Below are 15000 nucleotides of genomic sequence, written 5' to 3'. Positions count from 1 at the left end.
CGAGTCACACACACTTTTGTCTGTGCTTCAAGAATATTTAGGATTCTTCCCAACCACCTCTCTTTCTCTCTCTCTCTCTCTCTTTCCTTGTGTGTCTCTCTATCCCTCTCTCTAAATGTGCAAATGTGCCATATTTTGTCAATTGTGATTTTTCACTGCAATCGAAATTTGTCCTCCACTTTTAACCCATCTGTGCAGTTAGAACACACACACACTAGTGATTACTAGGGGGCTGTGGATCACATGTGCCCAGAGCGGTGGGCAGCCCTAGCCCGGCGCCCGGGGAGCATTGGGGTTAGGTGCCTTGCTCAGGGGCACCTCAGTCATGGCCTCAGGTCTGGGAATCGAACCCACGACCCTCCGGTCACAAGACCAGTTCCCTACCACAGGACCATGACTGCTCTCTCTCTCTCTCTCTCTCTCTCTCTCTCTTTAGTGAGTTGCTGTCTGGTATCTGTCCCTTCCTCTCCTCTCAGAGGACGTGACGTTAGGGGTGTGGCATCTCACTGATGCTTCACAAGTGTGTTGGGTCATTGTGGGGTCAGGGGTCAGAGGTGTTGGGAATGCTGAGAGGTCCACACATAACCATGCAGTTGAGTTGTAAAGGTCAGGATCATAATTGCCAGAGCTGATTGTGAGGGACAGGAGCACGTCTGCTGAGACATTTGGATCGATAATGGAAAGATAATATCTTCAATACATCCACCTAATCTAATGTTTGTTCCTGAAGACTTTTGTAGTACACACATACACACAAACATAATCAAAATAATCTCATCAGAGATTGAAGAGAAGAGAATTACTGAGACATCATATGATAATTAGGGATGTAACACTGGCATAACTCCATCTGGTACAATACTCTATCTGGTACAATACTCTATCTGGCACAATACTCCATCTGGTACAATACTCTATCTGGTACAATACTCCATCTGGTACAATACTCTATCTGGCACAATACTCCATCTGGTACAATACTCTATCTGGCACAATACTCCATCTGGTACAATACTCTATCTGGCACAATACTCTATCTGGCACAATACTCCATCTGGTACAATACTCTATCTGGCACAATACTCCATCTGGTACAATACTCTATCTGGCACAATACTCCATCTGGTACAATACTCTATCTGGTACAATACTCCATCTAGTATAATACTCCATCTGGTATAATACTCCATCTGGTACAATACTCTATCTGGTGCAATACTCCATCTAGTATAATACTCCATCTGGTATAATACTCCATCTGGTACAATACTCCATCTGGTACAATACTCCATCTAGTATAATACTCCATCCGGTATAATACTCCATCTGGTACAATACACCATCTGGTATAAATCTTTGTCTGGTACAATACTCACTCTGGTATAATACCCACTATCTGGTACAATATTCCATCTGGTACAATACTTCATCTGGTATAATACTTCATGTGGTACAATACTCCATCTGGTATAATACTCCATCTGGTACAATACACCATCTGGTATAAACCTTTGTCTGGTACAATACTCACTCTGGTATAATACCCACTATCTGGTACAATATTCCATCTGGTACAATACTTCATCTGGTATAATACTCCATGTGGTACAATACTCCATCTGGTAAAATACTCCGTCTGGTATAATACTCACTCTGGTATGCTCTAGTAATATTCACATGTAGTATAGTATAATATTCAAACATAGTAAAAGGTTCCCTCTCGTTAATAGTGGTCATGGGCTCTACCACCTGTTGGTTCTGGAGTCATGATGAGAAGAGGGATGTTCACACCAGAGTCTCACTGTTGTTGTCCCTCAGTCCCTGTGTGGGAAAGACAGAATTATCTGAGAAAGAATAGTTCCCATTTAAGCCCTAATATAAATAAACGTGGCATACATTTACCCATAGTGCTTTTTAATGGCATTCCTGCATCTCTCTTTGTCTTTCTTTGTGTGTGTGTGTGTGTGAAAGGGGGCATGGGCGTACAGTCCAGCATCTATAAAAGCAGCAGTAAAATGTTGTGGTGCTGGGGCCAGGAGGCTGATCTCAGGTCACTGCGTGTGTGTGCGTACTGCCCCTGGAATGTGGAGTCTGCAGTGTGTGATAAGAACAGTGGGGTGGCTGTGGCCCCCCGTGAGGGGTAATAAGTGAAGCAGGGGGGTAATGAGTGAAGCAGGCCCAGAAATGCCCCTCCACTGTGAATGATTACCCCTCTCCTCTCACTCCTCTGCCCGATCACCCACATAGATACCCCTCCTGCCCCAGCCACTCCTGACACACCCCCACGCTGCCACAGGTGCTGTTTGGGATGGGGGTGACAAGGAGGGAGAACGTCTGACTGGCTGAGCTACATGGGTGTCCCGCCCCCTCTGTCTCCAGTCCAATTAAAGCAAGGTTAAGCTGCTCTCAGCACGACACTCTACCACCATACCACACACACACACACACACACACACACACACACACACACACACACACCACCACCACATACACTCAGCATTGACACATCCATGACCAACACACACCCAGCACCAACACACACACACCAACACACACACCCACCACAACACATACACACACACACACACCCACCACAACACATACACACACACCCACCACCACACACATCCATGACCAACACAAACCCAGCACAGATACACACCCACCACCAACACACACACCAACACACACCCACCTCAACACACACACACACCCACCAACACACACACCACCAACACACACACACACCAACACACACACACACACACACACACACCAACACACACACACCACCAACACACACACCAACACACACACACACACCACCAACACACACACACACCAACACACACACACCCACTGCCCACTCATACCCAGCGACTACACCCCTCCAGCACTGACACACACCCAGGACTGACACACACCCAAAATTGACACACACCCAAAACTGACACACCTAACGCTAACACACCCAGGACCGACACAAACCCAGAGCTCACACATCCAGCACTAACACACAACCAGGACTAAAACACAGAGATATTGGAAAAAAACAGTTGAACTTGTTTCAATTTAATAAAAAGTGTTGAATCTTTTTTTCATCACTAAAATCGAGAGCTGACGTCACTGTTCCAGACAGCAGGCCCGAAGGAGAACAACGTCCCCTCTTCATGGTCTTGTGTGGCCCGTGGGACACACCGCCTTTAGCCAATGCCTTTTACCACTAATATCCTAACTACAAAGTGACAAAAAAAGGTGACAAAATTCCTTTGTTCACATTAACAGGGCAGACAAGCACTTCAAACACACAGTCTTCTCCGCTGAAACCTCTGACTTCCAGAGGGGGTGGGTCAGGGGTGGATGTGAAGCCCCCTTTCAACACTCGACCCATCTCATCTAGCCCTGTGACGCCGCTTTAAAGTGTGCTGTCAGCAGCTGGGAAGCCAGTTTGTGGCTCCGAGATCTGAAGAGATCTGAAGGGATCTGACATGATTACAGATCACAGAATGTTTGTTTGCTCTGATGCCTGTGTGTTTCTCAGATGCTCGAGGATCTACTGTGTGCAACCTTCAGTTTTTCTCCTGCCACACGTCACCGTAACACTCGGAGTGTTAAAGATGACTCATATGTGATTAGTGATGTGTGATTAGTGAAGTGTGATTAGTGACAAGCAAAGCAAAGTTAAACAGAGGTGAGAAGGTAAAGACGGTAGCTGTTTTCAAGCATACAGGACTACACCTCACTCTCTTTAATGACGTCGTGCTGACACGGATCCTGGCTGTGCATTAAGGTTCAAATACAAACACAAAATAAAGCCATGTGCCTCAACTTCATGACACAGCTACATCCAAAGTGTTCTAGATCCTTCTAAAGCAGGACCTGTTTTTTTCAAGAACCTTGTTCTTGTTGAAACAGGTAATGGTGTTTTTCGAGAACTGGGCAGGCTGCTCCCAACTGCCCCCAACTGCACCCTGCTGCCCCTAACTGCCATCAACTGCCCCAGCTGCCCCTCGGGATTCCTGAGAGATGTCCAGATCTGGCCGCAGGGTTAGAGGACACACTAAGAGGACCATGTCCACATTATTTTATTGTTTTAGTTCTACACTGGTTGACACTGTAGTGTTCACTCTGGGAGGGGTGAGCACTCTCTCATTTAAAATGCTCAAGACAAAACTAGTGACAGACAACAATCTAAATTACAGGAAGAAAGGAAGTTATGAAAGATTGTATTAAAGTCTGCATTAAATACTCCATTAAAGACTGTATTAAAGACAGCATTAAATACTGCATTAAAGGCTGCATTAAAACTGCATTGTTATATCGCGCCTGTCAGTTTAAGGGTTCTATTATACAATTCTTGACTTACTAAGGATGTTTCTTTCTCTCTCTCTCTCCCTCCCTTCCTCTCTCCCTCTCTCTCTCTCCCTCCCTCTCTCGCTATCTCCTAAAGATCTCTCACACCTACCTGACCGTTATGTTCGGGCTTTTTTAAAGACAGCTACTAAAGTACTTCACGCTGTTAACTGCAAGGTAATTACACATCAAATACACCTGCAACTCCTAGACATCAAAAGCGCCCGAGGTGTGAAAGGAGAGATGTGTTTAAACAGAGCTACGACTTCTCCTCTCCCCGCGTTCCTTCATTACGAGCACTAGAGGGCGCTTGACCCGCTACTTTTCATCTTACAGCAGACGTAGAGGAAGTGGGCTTGCATAAAAAAGCCCACAACAGCCACATCGTTGAGGAAGATGGAGGAATAGACCAGCGTCCCCTGTCTGTTATTGTCTTCCATTTATATGGTTATTGGCTGCTCACACCAGCATTCTCACGCTCTCCCAGTGTGACTGCTGCAGGTCCCACACTGGAACTGGGCAGGTCGGGGCTGGCAACGACCTGTGAACATGGCATCCCACACCTGGGTGTCAGTCGTGTTGTGTGTGTTTCGCAGGGGGAAGCAGACACCCCCCCGGGCTGCTGGTCTTCCAGGCTGGTCTTCCCTCCTCCTGCTCAGACAGGAGACTCAGGCTGGAGAACCTGCGGTGTAGCTCTGACCTACCACGTCGGTCTGTAGAGTAGACGGGACTGTGGAAAACACGAAAACGAGGAAGCCTGGCATTGGAGTACGTTTAGATAACATTAAACACTCAAACATTCAAATATCACTCAAGACGGCCCCACAAGTCCAACCTGAACCGCTGCCCTCCTGATGTCATCCATACGGCAATATACTACGAAAAAGGTAATAGTCACGTGACTACTCATTCACTCTCTTTGAATTTGCACCCTGATGTGACCTTTGTGACATATCTTTAGAGTAATTCACATGCGTCCAGGCCTCTAGATCACATACCCGGGCGGAGATACGACCCTCCAGAAGACCAGGGGAGGGCGGGAGGGGGGAAGGGTCCTAGGGTTGGAACAGCAGAAGAACGAGTAGATGAAGCTCCCATGGTCCCGGCAATGTGCCCAGACCAGCTGGCTACGCTGTCAGCCCCTGCGGTCTCCACCAGCATTTTGCCCCAGCATTCTGGTCACAGTGGTCAGCCCCAGTGGTCTGCTCCAGTGTTTTGCCCCAACAGTGACACCCTGGGTGGGTGTCATTTTGCTCTCTGCCAACATGGAGCCATGTTCTCCATCTCAGCCTGCCCGGCATGTAGGGGGGTGGAGGATGGCGTTGTAGGTGTGTGGGGGGGGGGGGGGGGGGGTGTAGTTCGTGGGGTAGTTTCCCCACCTACTGGAATCTGCCCCAGGGCTGATGGCGGGTGCTCGGCGTTATAGCAGGCCTGTCACCAAAGAGAACCTCTGCCCCGTTGTTTTCCAGGCCAGCTAAGCTGGCACCATTGCACACTGAATAGAACCAAATTATTATTGAGGGATTTTTCCATGCCTGGACAAAAAGAGAGAAAAAAGAAGAAGGCAAAGCCACGGAGAATGATGGCATTGTCCCGCGGCCGTGCACTATTCCCAGCTCGTGATTGAGACCCAGCCGTAGTGTGTTCTAATCCCCACGTCTCATTGTTGGGTGGAGGTGTGCTGAGGCCTGGTTTGGTTTCTCTGTGAGGCATTGAGTCAGCAGGGAGACCTTTCTGGTGGACTGATACCACAATGACCTGCAGGCTCCCCAAGACGAGCAGCATGAGGGTGGAAGTCTTTCAGGGAGAGCTAAAGACCCGCCAGCCTGTGGAGAGACTAATGCTGTTCGCTTGAAGAGGAGGAGGTGCAGGGAAGCAGGGGAGGGTGGGCACACACAGCGCAGGTGAGCACAGGCAGACTGCTGGAATGGGGGACTGCAGGATAGAACTGGGAGCTGGATATCAAGAGTCCTAGAGTTCTAGAGTTCTAAAGTCCTAGAGTTCTAGAGTTTTAGAGTCCTAGAGTTCTAGAGTTTTAGTGTTCTAGAGTCCTGGAGTTCTAAAGTCCTAGTGTTCTAGACTTCTAGAGTTCTAAAGTCCTAGAGTTCTAGAGTCCTAGAGTTCTAGAGTCCTATTGTATCATTCCAAAATTCTCTTTGGCGTTTTTATGATTTGATTACAAGAAAAAATGTTGGAGCATAACTGTGTTTCATAACCCAAGGGAATTTACGGGTATGTACAGGATTGACTGGAACTGACTCGGTATCTCTTAGGGACATAAATCAGGCACCATTCATCACACTCTGCTGTCCATGACCTGAACGTATGAAACGTTCTGAAGCACTTCCTCATTTTACTTAAACAGGTTAATATACTATCACACATGAATAGAAACAAATATAAAATATCTTATATGGTCTTAAAAGTGTTTTACCTTTCTAGATTCAAGAGTTGGATGTAACTTAATGCAACTTCATTTAGTTATTTGTGCATTTTCCAAAAAATATTTTTCCAAACACTCAATGATGGGATTATATGGGACATGTGTGAATCCAGCCGACAGACGCAGCACTGGGAAAAATCATCTGCCCCACCTGCTCCATCAGGACCGGAGCTTCTGGTGATTTCTGCACACTCCGTTTCACTTGTGATGGACACGGACACCACATGTGCGTCAGTAATCTCACGCGAGGCCCGTGGATGCAGAGGTGGAGATGGTGGTGTTTGAGGTGGTGTTCCATTGGCGTGGAGGCCACGAGGGGCACCGCACCACCTCACACTGTTTTGATAGCCTTCATTAGCGAGACTTCATCTCAGCGGGTGCTCAGATAAACAGGTCATGGATGAGCAGGGAGACGTCAGTCAACCTCGTGGGTGTCCCGCCAGGGCCGACTCAGTCTCCCTCTCAGGACCTCTGTCAGGAGCACTGAGTCACGCCTGCTCTGCGGGATAAAAGCGGGATGCCGGCAGGCTCTGGTACGCTAGCTCCTTCTATTGTACATGTGTGTGTTGTTCATGCATTATATACATTATAGGAATTTGGGTATATCCTATACCCTATATGTTAAACTAATGTAGCATCAAGGCAATGCTCAAGAAAACTCAGATTTGTCTGTAAATATTAGACTTAATATAGTCTAATATATTAATATTTAATATATAATATTACTTAATATTATAAGTAATATACTTTAATATTAAAGTCTATATGTAAATATTAGACTTTAATCTACTTTAATAACAGCTTAAAACATGGAGCATTTGGTTAACATGTCTGAGCAGGAGATTTTACCAGACATTTAACAGATTTTGTGAAGAGATCTCTTCACAGAAACGTTTAAGAGTTACATGTTCATTTATAAAGACCCACACAAGTTCACAAAGTGTATGACTAAATTGTGTTAAGAGTTGAAGGTAAACTAAACAGGGTGGCAGGATAACCCCAGACAGCACACCCAGATTTGCACGCTGTCATTAACTATGATTAGTCTTAGGTTAGGGTTGAAAATAAATCAGCAGAGGACCAACTCTGCAGTGAACTCTACAGTTATGGCACACTGTCGTAGATTGGGACATGAACGCTGTGTCCTCTTGTCCTCTGAACACAAACAAACACTGAATTCCAAACCGAGCTTAATGCACATTGTGATATTCAAATGCTCTGAAGGTCCTGATTGGTTGGTTCCTTCTAATAGGGTTGGAGCAAACCTCTGCTGGATGGTTGATCCATGTAGAGCAGTAGACCACACACACGCACACGCACACACACATCAAACACACACACACGCACACACACGCACACATATGCACACGCACACACACACTATCATGATTTTTTCTTATTCAGTCAGCTGCACTGTGATAAGAAAAAGTGTTGGAGCAGATTTTGAGTTTGTTTATTTGACATTTATTTGGTTATGGAGTTAATAGCTAGCAACCTAGAGCAGAAAGCACATCATTTGTGGTCAGTGACAGAAATAAACAACAAAATAAAAAAATAACAACAGGAAGGAGACCAGCAGCAGGCAGTGCCTGATTCACTGGGACCAGTCACACAGCATGACATCAGAACCCACACAACACATATACTCTTACTTACTAATATAAACATTTACATCAAATAAATAGTTATAAAAAATGATCTGACCCTAGAAAGCCATAAACACAGGACTAGTTTGTACTTTGGAATTTCAGACCATGATGTTTAGAACACAATTTAAAGTGTGAAATTTTGATGGAATGCAGATGTGTGTGATCATGTTCCTGAAGCGAGCGGAGGGTGGAGGTGTGAGATGAAGATGGGTCCTTCACCCAAGCAAAGCTCAGCAGACATTCTGGACCACTGGTTTGACACGATCTTCATAAGATTAATGAACTATGAGGCAACAATGTGTGGAGCATCAGAAGAGTCATAGCCTAATTGAAATTTCAGTATAATCACATATTTTCATATTATATGCTGAACAAGTATGTAGTGTAGAGTAGGTCAACTCAACATTGCAGCACATGTAAAGTGTGGTTGTCACTGTAAGTCCACAGTATTTCTAAATCAGCAGACTGTATTTTCCTTGTCACTGTTGTTATTGAATACTAAGTGACCATACTCATAGCTTTATTGTGGTAACATTTATAATATTGCAATAAATTTATTACCATTTGTCCATTTGGTTGACAAACACAACCCCTATATGAAAACTGAATTAGTAAAAGAAAACTTCACATTTTAGTTCTTAACTATGTCTACATAGAGTCTTTCACAGAAAGAAGAGATTTCTCTCACACACACACGCACGCACGCACACACACACACACAAAACACACACGCGTGCACACACACGCGTGCACACACACACACACACACACACACACACACACACACACACACACACACACACACACAGGACTAAGCCTACATAATTCACAAAAAAACATGAAGTTTGAATATATACAAAAACACCTGTAGTCAGTTAGCAGCAAACAGATGAGGATAAGTCATTATTAAATGAAATAGATTAAACGCTGCAGGAAGACAGGCCTCTCACAGACGCTAACATGCTAACTCAGGCCTCTCACAGGCACTAACATGCTAACTTAGGCCTCTCACAGACGCTAACTTGCTAACTCAGGCCTCTCACATGCGCTAACATGCTAACTCAGGCCTCTCACGGACGCTAACATGCTAAGCCTCTCACGGATGCTAACATGCTAAGCTAATTCTACTGACTGTCACGTACGTTGTGTTCACAATTGGTTTTATTTTATTTTTTCACAGCATGCACTAAAAAATTAACATAAACAGATGCTTGTGTTTCAGTAAGATGAACTGAACTGGCAAGGATATTGCTCATTCTTCCTCATGAAAAGTTTTAGTCAAACAAGTAGTTTGGAGTTTAGTTCATCTAGAATGTTCTGGAAAGCAGCCCTGAGAAGTAGCACTAATACTGTTACACACAAGCGAACACGCTGATCTCCATCAGAACTGCAGATTCTCCCGGTTCAGTGAAGAGTGTGTGACTGATCTCAAACTGAATTAGTCACTTGTCTTAAACAAAACCAGAGCCAACCAGCTACAAAGCATTTCTTGTAGTGGGAGATGTAGAATCAGTTTCTTACAGGGAAACAGTTCAGTAAAAAATTCAAAGGGCACAGACCAGTGGAGCACAGACCAGTGGAGGACAAAGCATTGAATAACAAACCAGTGGAGGACAGACCAGTAGGGCACAGACCAGTAGAGAACCTATAGGACCCAGGAGACAGTAACAGTATTTTTTTTTTTTTTACAGTAAAGGCCAGTTGTGATTCATAAAGCAAACAGGCGGATTCAAAGAAACTAACAAATATGTAAATCCATTCAGGCACAAGTGCATTCAGAACCTAATTAGTAACTTGTTAACAGTGTTCTCAACCTATTTCCAGGGTCCACGTGTTTGGTCTCTCTCTCTTTTACTCTCTCTCCCCTCACACACACACACACACACACACACACACACACACACACACACACACACACACACACACACACACACACACACACACACACAGCATAAAATGTACTTTTTTTTCTCAGTATCCAAAAATAGTCACTGAAGTCACAAATAATTAAATATAGCACTAATAGCTTTTTAAAATGGTGTTAAAAAAGAAGCTATTGCTAACTCTAGCAGAAGGTGTACCAGGCACCCCAGGATCATTCTGCAGGCTAAAGAGTCAGTGGCAGAGTCTTTGCAGCGGAGGAGAAACACCTCAGAGTGCCAGGTGACACCTCAAAAACTCACTTCCTCTTAGCCTCCCTGATCCTTTCTCTCCCAACACAACTGTGGAGATCTCAGAAGCTTGGCCCTAAAGAGTAGAGTCCCCTCGAGAGCAGAGCAAGTGGCTTCGGTCAGAGCGTCGACCTTACGGTGGTCAGACGGACACCGAGCCCCTTCAGGAACGGCTTCCTTTATCAGTAAATGCTGTGTCTCTGAAAAAGGCTGCCTGTTCAGTAGTATGTCAAAGGCGTCATCCCCCTTTCGTAGTGCCATCGGGTTACTGCGTGCGTAAAGGCCTCTACATGCCCTGTTTGAATGTCCCGTGCGGTTTAGCAGAAGGCTTTTGGGGGGGTGGGGGTGGGGTTTGGCCGGTCGGTAGCCTCTTCTCTTGGCGATTTTAGATTTTTTTGTCTCGGGGTGGGTGGGGTGTGGGTGGCGCTACTTGCAGGTGTGAACGTCGTAGATACGCATGCACTCCTGACAGCTAACATAGCAGCACCAGTGGAAGATACAGTGACACTTCTCCCTGCGCTCCTCCGTGCGGGTGTTGTGTCCGCGGCCGCAGCACAGCAGGTCACACCCCTCGATGCCGTGCGACGTCAGGTTGCACACGCGGTCACGTGTGCCGAACGAGCCCGTCTCTGGGTTGGGCTCGCAGAAGTTGGGCGAGCCCTCGTAGTACACCAGGTCCGTCTCAGTGGGTGGCTTGAAGAAGGCGTATTTGGGGCGGAGGGTCTCCACCCAGCCGCGGGACTCCCTGTGTTTCTCCACCACCATCTCAGAGGCGCTGTCGTACTTGTCCTTTATGTAATCGCCGATCACACGGAAGTCCGGTTGAGACCACCAGCATGTCTTCACCTCACAGCTGCCCGAGAGCCCATGACACTTACACTTCAGGTACATGTGATCCGTGATAGACTGGAACAGACAAGTAAAGCAGGGTTAGCTTTACACTTTACACTTTACACAGCTTTACACTTACGTTCACTACAACATGGACTAGTAAACAAATGTTCAGTACTAAACTGTCACAACTAAAACAGTAATCAGCAGTAAGCAGTAGTCAATACTAGTAATCAGTGGTCAGAACTGTATTCACCGTAATTATCATTTGTATTCCAGTTGTAACCTAAATGAATACTAATGTACGGTCATCAGTTTAATGGTTGGCAGTAATAACTCATAAAACACCAATCAGTAGTAAATTGAGTGCCATAAAATTGTAGTCAGTAGTAAATTGTAGCTAGTTGTAAACTATAATCAGCAAGATGGAGATCGGTAGTAAAGCATAGTTAGCAGTAAACAGTAAAATGGCAAAATTATATTCAGAATAAAATGTAGTCTGTAGTGCTAAACATTAAAAGTCTGTAGCCATTAGTAAAGTGGTATAGTCAGTAATAAACACCAATAAAGTGGTATAGTCATTAATAAATACTCACTAATAAAGTGGGATAGTAATAAACACTCACTAGTAAAGTGGTATAGTCAGTAATAAACACTATTAAAATGGGATAGTCAGTAATAAATACTCACTAGTAAAGTGGTATAGTCAGTAATAAACACTCACTAGTAATGTGGGATAGTCAGTAATAAACACTCACTAGTAAAGTGGGATAATCAGTAATAAACACTATTAAAATGGGATAGTCAGTAATAAACACTCACTAGTAAAATGGTATAGTCAGTAATAAACACTATTAAAATGGGATAGTCAGTAATAAACACTCACTAGTAAAGTGGTATAGTCACTAATAAACACTCACTAGTAATGTGGGATAGTCTGTAATAAACACTCACTAGTAAAGTGGGATAATCAGTAATAAACACTAGTAAAGTGGTATAGTCAGTAATAAACACTCACTAGTAAAGTAGTATTGTCAATAATAAACACTCAATAGTAAAGTGGGATAATCAGTAATAAACACTAGTAAAGTGGTATAGTCAGTAATAAACATTCACTAGTAATGTGGGATAGTCAGTAATAAACACTAGTAATGTGAGATAGTCAGTAATAAACACTAGTAAAGTGGGATAGTCAGTAATAAACACTAGTAATGTGGGATAGTCAGTAATAAACACTCACTAGTAATGTGGGATAGTCAGTAATAAACACTAATAAAGTGGGATATTCAGTAATAAACACTAGTAATGTGGGATAGTCAGTAATAAACACTCACTAGTAAAGTGGGATAGTCAGTAATAAACACTTACTAGTAATGTGGGATAGTCAGTAATAAACACTCACTAGTAATGTGGGATAGTCAGTAATAAACACTAGTAAAGTGGGATAGTCAGTAATAAACACTCACTAGTAATGTGGGATAGTCAGTACTAAACACTAGTAATGTGAGATAGTCAGTAATAAACACTCACTAGTAATGTGGGATAGTCAGTAATAAACACTAGTAATGTGGGATAGTCAGTAATAAACACTAGTAATGTGGGATAGTCAGTAATAAACACTCACTAGTAAAGTGGGATAGTCAGTAATAAACACTTACTAGTAATGTGGGATAGTCAGTAATAAACACTCACTAGTAATGTGGGATAGTCAGTAATAAACACTAGTAAAGTGGGATAGTCAGTAATAAACACTCACTAGTAATGTGGGATAGTCAGTACTAAACACTAGTAATGTGAGATAGTCAGTAATAAACACTAGTAATGTGGGATAGTCAGTAATAAACACTAGTAATGTGGGATAGTCAGTAATAAACACTCACTAGTAATGTGGGATAGTCAGTACTAAACACTAGTAATGTGGGATAGTCAGTAATAAACACTAGTAATGTGGGATAGTCAGTAATAAACACTCACTAGTAATGTGGGATAGTTAGTAATAAACACTCACTAGTAATGTGGGATAGTCAGTAATAAACACTAGTAAAGTGGGATAGTCAGTAATAAACACTCACTAGTAATGTGGGATAGTCAGTAATAAACACTAATAATGTGAGATAGTCAGTAATAAACACTAGTAATGTGGGATAGTCAGTAATAAACACTAGTAATGTGGGATAGTCAGTAATAAACACTCACTAGTAATGTGGGATAGTCAGTAATAAACACTAGTAAAGTGGGATAGTCAGTAATAAACACTCACTAGTAATGTGGGATAGTCAGTAATAAACACTAGTAATGTGGGATAGTCAGTAATAAACACTAGTAATGTGAGATAGTCAGTAATAAACACTCACTAGTAATGTGGGATAGTCAGTAATAAACACTAGTAAAGTAGGATAGTCAGTAATAAACACTAGTAATGTTGGATAGTCAGTAATAAACACTCACTAGTAATGTGGGATAGTCAGTAATAAACACTAGTAAAGTGGGATAGTCAGTAATAAACACTAGTAATGTGGGATAGTCAGTAATAAACACTCACTAGTAATGTGTGATAGTCAGTAATAAACACTAATAAAGTGGCATAGTCAGTAATAAACACTAGTAATGTGAGATAGTCAGTAATAAACACTAATAAAGTGGGATAGTCAGTAATAAACACTAGTTATGTGAGATAGTCAGTAATAAACGCTCACTATTCTCCCAGCCTCGTTGTTATGGCGGTTCATGGCGGAGCGTGCATCAGGTCTGTTCTCGCGGGCGTCGGCGAACTCTCGTGAGACCATGTTGCCGAACTCCACGTCCTCGCTGCAGCCGCCCCACTTCCAGCCTCCGCCGGACGGGCCCTTCCTCCGCGCGTCGCAGCCGCAGATGGTGGCCGAGCCTTCAGCACATGAGCGCGTGACTGCGAACGCCACGCCTGCGGATGCGATCGCGTGGACGAACGCAGACTCCCTCGTGGCTGAGGACGGAAGAGACAGGGCAGGTTGGGCACGTAGTGCTGACCACAACGATTACGTACTTTTTGTTTTAAGATTGGCTGTGGTCCTTAATCAAGTTCTTAATGTGTAAAGGTACATGCAACAAGCAAGAAACTACAAATGTCTTTAAGATATAAAACACTTTGCTTCAGGTTTGCAGCTGGAAACATGGCACTTTGAGGGGTAACGGTAGCTAAATGCAGGCGGTGTGGGCGGAGTTCCTCATGACAGGGAGGTGAGTCAGCACATCCTGGTAAATGACAGCTAAACACTCAGGCGACAGGCCTATAATTACACAGGCTTCATTAAACAGCTTCTCATTGTTTGCAAGTAGGACAGTCTGTTGATCTGTGTCTACTCATCAGTCAACATGCCATTGTTTTAAAGTAGAAAAGCCTCATTTCTGGTTAAAGTCAAGAGAAAACAAACAAACAAAATAAGTGATCAGTCAGGGATCGTTGAGCGGGCGTGCTGGCGGTGTTTAACAGCCGAGACAGTGACAGCCTTCCTGATGCCATGCTGGGGTTTGTGCTCTCTACGCTGTCCACAGTGGGAGCAGATCGCTGTGATAA

At 43.9% G+C, this 15000-nt stretch overlaps 1 protein-coding gene across 1 annotated transcript in view; it reads right to left on the bottom strand.

The window, feature by feature from the left end:
- Window positions 1-8237: 8237 nt before the first annotated feature.
- The window catches only part of wnt3a (wingless-type MMTV integration site family, member 3A), a 30595-nt gene continuing 23832 nt past the window's right edge, over window positions 8238-15000 (bottom strand). The window contains exons 3-4 of the mRNA XM_076972659.1: window positions 14144-14409; window positions 8238-11522 (exon numbers count right to left, since the gene is read on the bottom strand). Coding sequence (XP_076828774.1) covers window positions 11043-11522; window positions 14144-14409 — 746 coding nt within the window. The 3' untranslated portion in view covers window positions 8238-11042. The remainder of the gene's footprint in view (window positions 11523-14143; window positions 14410-15000) is intronic.

Source organism: Brachyhypopomus gauderio, chromosome 14, assembly GCF_052324685.1.
Source record: "Brachyhypopomus gauderio isolate BG-103 chromosome 14, BGAUD_0.2, whole genome shotgun sequence".
NCBI lineage: Eukaryota > Metazoa > Chordata > Actinopteri > Gymnotiformes > Hypopomidae > Brachyhypopomus > Brachyhypopomus gauderio.
The sequence above is the reverse complement of the archived record's forward strand: the minus strand, read 5'-3'. Positions and strand labels throughout refer to the sequence as shown.